The 7,734-nt window shown below is 36.2% G+C and overlaps 1 protein-coding gene across 1 annotated transcript; it reads left to right on the top strand.

Moving 5' to 3' along the window:
• The first annotated feature begins 4,868 nt into the window (after positions 1 to 4,868).
• Positions 4,869 to 6,883, top strand: LOC142446554 (olfactory receptor 4A15-like). Its single transcript, XM_075548307.1, has 2 exons — positions 4,869 to 5,782; positions 6,859 to 6,883. The coding sequence occupies exons 1-2, from the start codon at positions 4,878 to 4,880 to the stop codon at positions 6,881 to 6,883; spliced, it is 930 nt and encodes a 309-aa protein (XP_075404422.1). The 5' UTR covers positions 4,869 to 4,877.
• The last annotated feature ends 851 nt before the right edge of the window (positions 6,884 to 7,734 follow it).

Genomic DNA, 7,734 nt, shown 5'->3' with positions numbered 1-7,734 from the left:
TCTGGAGGCACAGGGAATCTAGGACAGACGAACCCCTCAACACCAGCGGTGGGAGTGGCAACACCAGGAGGGAAGGGCATGTAGAAAGGGAAAACCGATCTCGGAGATCTATGTGTAACCTCCTCTCTGGGAGATTGGCAAGGGGGAGGTGGGTGAGGGGAGACACCGGGGAGTGTAAGATAAGATATAATAATTATTTATAAACTATCAAGGGACCAGGGGTGGGATCGGGGAGGGAGGGAGATGGGGGGAAAAAAGGGAAACCGAGCTGATTCCAGGAACCCAAGTGGAAGGTGAATTATGAGAGTGACGAGTGCAACGAATGTATAAGGGTGCTTTGCTCAATTGATGTATGTACAGATTGTGATAAGAGCCTTATGAGCCCCAATAAAAAGATTAAAAAAAAAAAGTTCAGGCTTTCTACTGACATTGCCTTTTGTTTCTCCTGGTTTTTTTTGTTGAGGTTGTTGGGACTGATTGCTGTTTTCATTGTCTTGCTTTAGAGGAGTCTGGTGCAATTATCCAGAGTGTTGAAGAGCACTGGGCTCTCTCTTGGGGAGACTTGTAGGAATACTTCTAAACTTCCTGTAGCTAATTTCACTGTGGGATCAGGCTACTGCTTCATCCTCCTGTGGTTTCACTTTTTCCCTAGCCAACCAGTATTCTGGTATTTGGAAGGCAAGTTGAATTTTCCTCTCAGGAAATGCTGGTTGGGTGGTTGTGGACCCATGAAGTTGGTGCTACCCTGGATGTTGGTGTGTTGGTGTGGCTCAAGGCTGGTTGGGGTGCCTAAGAGGGTATGCGAGGGTGCCTACCACAACGGAAGTGCTGTAGAAGGGAGGCCAATTGGATATTCCCACCTTGGTATAAAGCACCAAGAAGAGAAAAAAAAAAAAAAAAACCAGCCTGCTGAGGCTGTGGGGAAAAGAGAGAAGATAGAGACACTAAAGTAAAGTTATAGTTGAGCCCTGATCACCTGACTGTGGGCCTGGAGGGGTTTAATCCTTGACCAGAAGCGGCATCAAGCTGTGATTGTGTTGAAAGTAAAGCCCTTGCATCGGCCAAAGGATCTTGGCTCTGGCTGAGACTGTGGCAAGTCTAAAGTTAAGCCTTATTTGGCCTACACAATGGTTAACCAAAAGCCAACAATTCCTTAAAACCTAGTGGATCTGTGTCTACTTATCTTTATGACGTTCCCCCTAGCTCTGGAAGAGTGGAGTTTCCCTCTAAGTTGCTCTCCTGCGCGGATTTCTGCAGAGTCCCTCTGGTATGTGTTATTTGGTCGCCATCTTGCCAGAAGTCAATTTTCTTCATTTTCAATATGTGCTTTCTTATGTGAATTTGATGGTCTCTTCTGCAGCAATCTGATACTATTGAGCTTTTCCATATTCTTTCCACAAATATAATTGATTTGATTCCTGTGTATTCCCTCCATAGTGGTCCATGTGTATGATTTCTGTTTATAATGTTGAAAAGGAATTTGCTATTTATAAGTCATTGGTCTTGCCAAATTCTATTATGCAGTTCAAGCATTATTTCTCTCCACAAAGTGATATCATATAACTATTGATACTTATTTGATTAAAAGTTTTGTATGCCCATCACAAATAAATATTGTGTCTTTGTAATATGTTCAGTCAATTTATAATTGCAGGAGTGGATGTTGTTGTTGTTTGGTGTTATTAAGTCTGTTCTGACCCCAACGTGACCCTATGCACAACAGAAACAATGACCTATGCCTGAGTGCATTACTGCAGCCACTGGGTAATGTATCTTATTGCAGACATTTCTCTTTTTGCACTGTCCCTCCATTTTACCAAGCATGATGTCCTTCTCCAGGAACTGATCTCTCTTGACAACATGTTCAAAGTATGTAAGACGAAGCCTTGCCACCACTGTCTCTAAGGACCATTATGGCCACACATCTTCCCCAGAAGATCAGTTTGTCCTTTAAGCAGTTCATGGTACTTCCAATATAAAGCTGCTAAAAATTTTAAATTGTTCTATCATTCATATCAGTAACTGGTATGTAAATTTAAATAAAGTCGTAGTAACTAGACGTCTTGATAGTTGTATAGATACTACCTTATCATCAACAGCACTGTACTTGGGATATGTGTTAAAGTGGGATTTTTGAGGATGCTGTCTAGATCATTTCTCTTTAATTGGTGAGTCCAGATAAGCCAGTCTTTATCAGCTCTCCTATGCTTAGGTTATTTATCTTTATATTGTTCCATTCATTTTTGGTGACTTCAAGTTTTCCTGGATTTCTGCTTCCCATATTTCATGTTGTATTATTTATGAAAGTTGCAACTGTCTTTCCTCATTTCGAATCGTGCCACATCAGTAAATGAAAGTGCTGGAAGTTTAACTAATCCACGCATAAAGGTTCTGTTTTATGGAGGAAGTGCTTGTCCAGAGTTACATGAATGTCTTCTAACATAGCTCTTTGAGGACCAGGAATCAATTCACAAGAAGAGAGGCCTCTATATTCATTTGAATCAAGTGTTTAATGACTTGTTTTAAAATCAATTTTCTTTGTTGAGTTCAGATGTTATCTACAGAGTTGTTACTGGAATTTTCACATCCAACAGGATTGTCTACTTTGAAGATCATGACTTAATCCAGAGTTTTTACCTATTCAAAATCTGCCCAACCTGGATTCTTCCCTTTTGGTGATTTGACCTCAGATTCTTCTTTGGTAATTTTTCTCACCTGAGGATGACCTGATACTGTAAGTTCTTTTTCACATGGATGATTAGCCCTGTGGCATCTCTGGAGATGAGGGATCCACTCTCAACATTAAGATTTAGGTCCCAGTGAGTTTAATTATAGAAGTGTTACCTTTTGAGATGTACCAATTAAATGACTCAACAAGATTTGTTGTAGTTCAAATGTAAATAAAATGTCCAAGGGACTCTTACCCTTCCTGCAGAGAGTGCTTGTCTATATACATTTTTGCATCACTATTTTTTTTCAGGAATTGATATTATGGAAGCATTACATAACAAACAAGAACATGATATTATTATTTCAGGCTAGCCAAGGTTCAACTATGCTCTATGATGTTAGGCCAGTATAAAGGACAGGTAAATGCTGTAGATTGTCCTGCAGTTCTGAAATAAAAGCTGTAAAATATTTATCTAAATAATTCACAATTTTCTCTCGTGAAATTTATTTAAATTTGTTTTTTAACCTACTATACCTTAGTTATCCTTCGTGAAAAATATGCCAGCAATTGGGTTTTTGGTGCACGTTGCTTTTAATCAAAATCCAGGTCTCTTTTTGTTATAGTTCTGAATTTTGAATAATTTTCATATTTGTGTTGAGAATCCTGGTAATTGAAAGGGTGACAATTTTTTGAAAGACAGATGAGGCTGATTTCTGAAGCATGGAAAGGGTTGGTCAGATAGATTCATATTTTGATTTGGTGATTATGTGTGTACAATATTACTTCCTGGATCCACAGAGATAACATCCATTCATGATGCTGCAATTTTTTAGGACAAGGATGAAGTCACCACCATTGGAAATTTGCATCAAATTACTATTTTGTTTTGCAGGTAATCTTGGAAGTACTTTTATCCATAATAATCTTAATTACACTGTTGATTATATAAGAATATTTTGGCAGTATGATTTGGAAAACAATGTTCTATTAAATGATAACCATCTACATTACAGATCCTTTCGAACTAAAAAAATATAAGAGGATTGATTCAGCTCAGCAATAATCAGTTGGACATTTTCATACTGTAAGATCTAGAGTGGGTTAGTCTTCTCTGGCATGATATTCTGAGAAATTAATTTTAAGCTTAACTATTTGGGACATATTTTAATAAACATCTATTTGTAAATCTCTTAAAAGTTCAATGGAAGTGCTATGTAAGTATTTTTGTTAATATAGTAATTAATAAAAACAATTATCGAATGATGTTAATCCATAAGCCTTTTGTGAATGAGTTTGAAGAACCTAAGGGATGGGTTGACACTGTGGCTGCAATGATGGCTCACAATATTTTTGAGGATGATGCATGACCAGACAGTGTTCCCTTCTGTTTTACATAGGGGTACTGTGAACGGATCCACCTTAACAGCACCGAAAAACAACTATGACCCTACTTATGCAAGAAAGCTGATAAATGTATTCACAAGAGTGATAGTTTGAGCAAGAAGAGGACAGAAATTGGCCATAGATTTAGCAAAGTGAAGGTATTTATGTAATGAATAGAAATTTTGTTGCTTTCTTGAAAGAGATGTGGTGTTAAAGGATCAATTACTTAAAAGTGGAGATATCAAGATAGAAAAATTAGGAAAATTGCTCATGTAGGACAGAGAGAAGATAATTGCAGCAGCATTCTTTTAAGAGTGGTGAAAAAGATATTTTGTGAACACACAGAGGGTTCGTCCATAGAAATAAAGAAAATTCATGTATAGAAAATTTAAATTATCTATTAACAGGAAATCATAAATAAATATTCCCTTACTTTTATATTAAAACTTTTAATCATTTATTTTTTATAAAGAACCATATAAACCACATAGTATCTTGACTAAAGCATTATACATGAACATATGTATGTACATGCAATTTTATTTTATCCCAGCTAGGAAGTTAGTTTGGTAACCTTATTTACTTCATTAACTGTCTTACTTTCATGCATTTCTAATTGTTTTTCTCATTATTTAATAAGCTCCCAAAGGTTATGTATAACTTTTTATTCATTCTTATTTTCTTATAACCTTTGACAACGGTGGTAAAATGACAAATCACACCTATTGGTTAAAAATTTAAGGCTTCAGAAAGTCACTAGTCATTATTATATTTACAGGTAATTTTGTACTGAATTCTCAAATAAGGACCTACGGAAGAACATATGGAACAAAATGTGACTGAATTCATCCTATTAGGGCTCACTCAGAGTCTTCAGGGTCAGAAAATACTCTTTGCTGTGTTCTTGCTCATTTACATCGTCACAATGGCGGGTAACCTCCTCATTGTCGTGACTGTGTTGATGAGTCCAGCCCTGAATGCCCCGATGTACTTCTTTCTGGGCTACTTGTCATTTATGGATACTGTATATTCTACTACAGTCACCCCTAACATGATTATGAACTTACTCTATGAGAAGAAAACCATTTCCTTCCAAGGTTGCATGGCTCAGCTCTTTATAGAGCACTTATTTGGTGGTGCTGAGATTTTACTTCTGGTGGTCATGGCCTATGACCGCTACGTGGCAATCTGTAAACCTCTGCATTACATGACCATCATGAGCCAACGGGTGTGTGTTCTGTTGCTGCTATTGGCCTGGTTTGGAGGTTTTGTGCATGCAGGCCTGCACCTTCTCTTTGTCTACGACCTTCCCTTCTGTGGTTCCAATGTCATTGACCACTTTTGTTGTGACATGTACCCTTTATTGAAACTTGCCTGCACGGACACCTATATCATTGGCCTTACTGTGATTGCCAATGATGGCGTAATATGTATGGCCATTTTTCTATTTTTACTAATTTCTTATGGAGTCATTCTGAACTCCCTGAAGAACCTAAGTCAGGAAGGGAGACACAAAGCCTTATCTACCTGTGGTTCGCACATCACTGTGGTGGTCCTCTTCTTTGTCCCTTGTATCTTTATGTATGTGAGACCTCCTTACACCTTACCCATTGATAAATACTTGACTGTGTTTTATACTGTTTTTACACCAATGTTGAATCCCCTAATTTATACTCTAAGAAATGCAGAGATGAAAAATGCCATGAAGAAACTTTGGGATAGGAAAAGGAAATGATGCTCAAACAAATGGATCACCTGCATTCAATTAGATTTGATTCTTCCAGGAAACAAAATACAACAGTATCCAAATCCATTCCTGTTGAGTTCATTCCAAGAAGGCTGTAATATTTAATTATGATAAATATTTTCTCATATTGAGTACTTTATGCATGAAGAAAAACATAAATAGAAACACTTCCAGTGATAAAGTTTGTTGAAAATACACTCTTCAGGTTTTCATTTCTTAGAATCATGGGAAATTTTTATGTAGAATATTTCTGTTGAGTCCATGGATTGATATTCCATGTTATGATTTATGGCCCAGCTAACACAAGATATTTATTTAGTTGATAGAGCTTTCCCCGAGTTTCATTATTACGTAACTCTAACCATTTTCATCATTAATAGTGGTCATTGCAGATTTCAGAACAGCACAATTCAAGACAAATCCTAAGATTGATTTATCCCACCCTGGACAGAGACAAACATATTAAATTAGAGGCATTTGTTTTTTATTTTGATATTTGCAACATATCTTAAATATGTAGCCTTGCATACATTCCATACCTATATAGGTTTAAGTGAAAAGATGCTTCGGTGTTCTAAATTAATCAGGGAAGGCTAAATATACCAAATCAATTTTAATGAAAACTGCAGAAAGGCAGAAAAATGATAGTTCTAATTATTTTCCCAACTGGGAAATGCCATTATCTCCTGAAGTGGAGCAGGTCTCTGATGTTATGTTGTTCATCTGCCAAGGTAGTTTAACACATCTAAAGTAGCTTTGTTACTTTTCAAGATATCCTCGACTTATTGCTTATAGTGTATCATGGTCTTAAACTGGGAATTTTGAATCAGACTTTCATATTTAAAATTAGCAAAACATAAGTCAATTAACTTCAATCATACAGTACAGAACTTAGCAATGAATTATCTTGAATGATTCATAATCAAGAAAAATGCTGACAATTTGTGGTGCGTTCATTCTCATCTCTCTTATTAAAGGAATATCAATTCTTAGGTAATAAAGAGATCAGAATAGATGTGTTTCACACAGACCTCACCCATGAAATCATGGAGAACAATTCTCTGGTTATATCAGGCTTATAATAAAATATTTTCTGCCCTTGATATCATAGGGAATTTTTGGTCAAAGACACTCAGGGCCCCTGTCTCTTCCAATTGATATTGTATCATGAGGGTCTCAGGTGATGGATATTTGGGTTCACTTTTCCTTTAAAACACACTGTAGGCATGACTCTACTCTCTTTTTATCTTTACTAATATTCGATGAAGAGCCCCTCTATGGCTCCAGGGTTAAGAACTCAGCTGCTAATGGAAACAGCAGTTTGAATCCTCTAGCTACTTTGCAACAGCAAGACACAGCATTTGAAACCGTCTGGGGTGAGTCTACTCTATGTGGTCATGATGGGTTGGAATCAAACCAACAGCATTGAACTTGGTGTTGATTTAATTACATGGATATTTCTTATATCACCTCAGTTCTTCCTAGGCATACCACTATTCATCAAATAAAATGAAGCATTTGGTTGGATCAGAGTTAACAAAATTAAATGTTCTACTTTTGGACTTTCAGTAAAATTTCATATTTGTATAATTATATCAAATGATGATGTAAAAATTCCAGGTAATTTTTTACATATGTTCACTGACATACAAGGCTCCTGGAGGCAGAGAAATTACATATTATTTTTATGTTTTCTCTTTCTTGCATAATGTTTGGGATACAGAATCTATCTCAGAGACTTTGTAAATAATTTTTATTCTTAAAATATCAATCTGATTTAGTCAGAATTTTTACTGATGCATTTTGATGAACACTTCATATATTAAATACATGTATTATTTTTTATTTTTCTATAAAAACTTACCCGATACGATTTTTATATATACAGATGCCATATAAAAATTTCTATTACTTTTCATTTCCTTTGGAGAAG

This window comes from Tenrec ecaudatus, chromosome 4, assembly GCF_050624435.1.
Source record: "Tenrec ecaudatus isolate mTenEca1 chromosome 4, mTenEca1.hap1, whole genome shotgun sequence".
NCBI lineage: Eukaryota > Metazoa > Chordata > Mammalia > Afrosoricida > Tenrecidae > Tenrec > Tenrec ecaudatus.
This window is presented reverse-complemented; position numbering and strand designations above follow the sequence as displayed.

Excerpts from the sequence above, each read along its gene's own strand:
- LOC142446554 (XM_075548307.1), top strand. The coding sequence starts at position 4,878 with ATGGAACAAAATGTGACTGAATTCATCCTATTAGGGCTCACTCAGAGT. Across the intron at positions 5,783-6,858 it reads AAACTTTGGGATAGGAAAAG|TTCTCTGGTTATATCAGGCT; the intron begins GAAATGATGCTC and ends CATGGAGAACAA.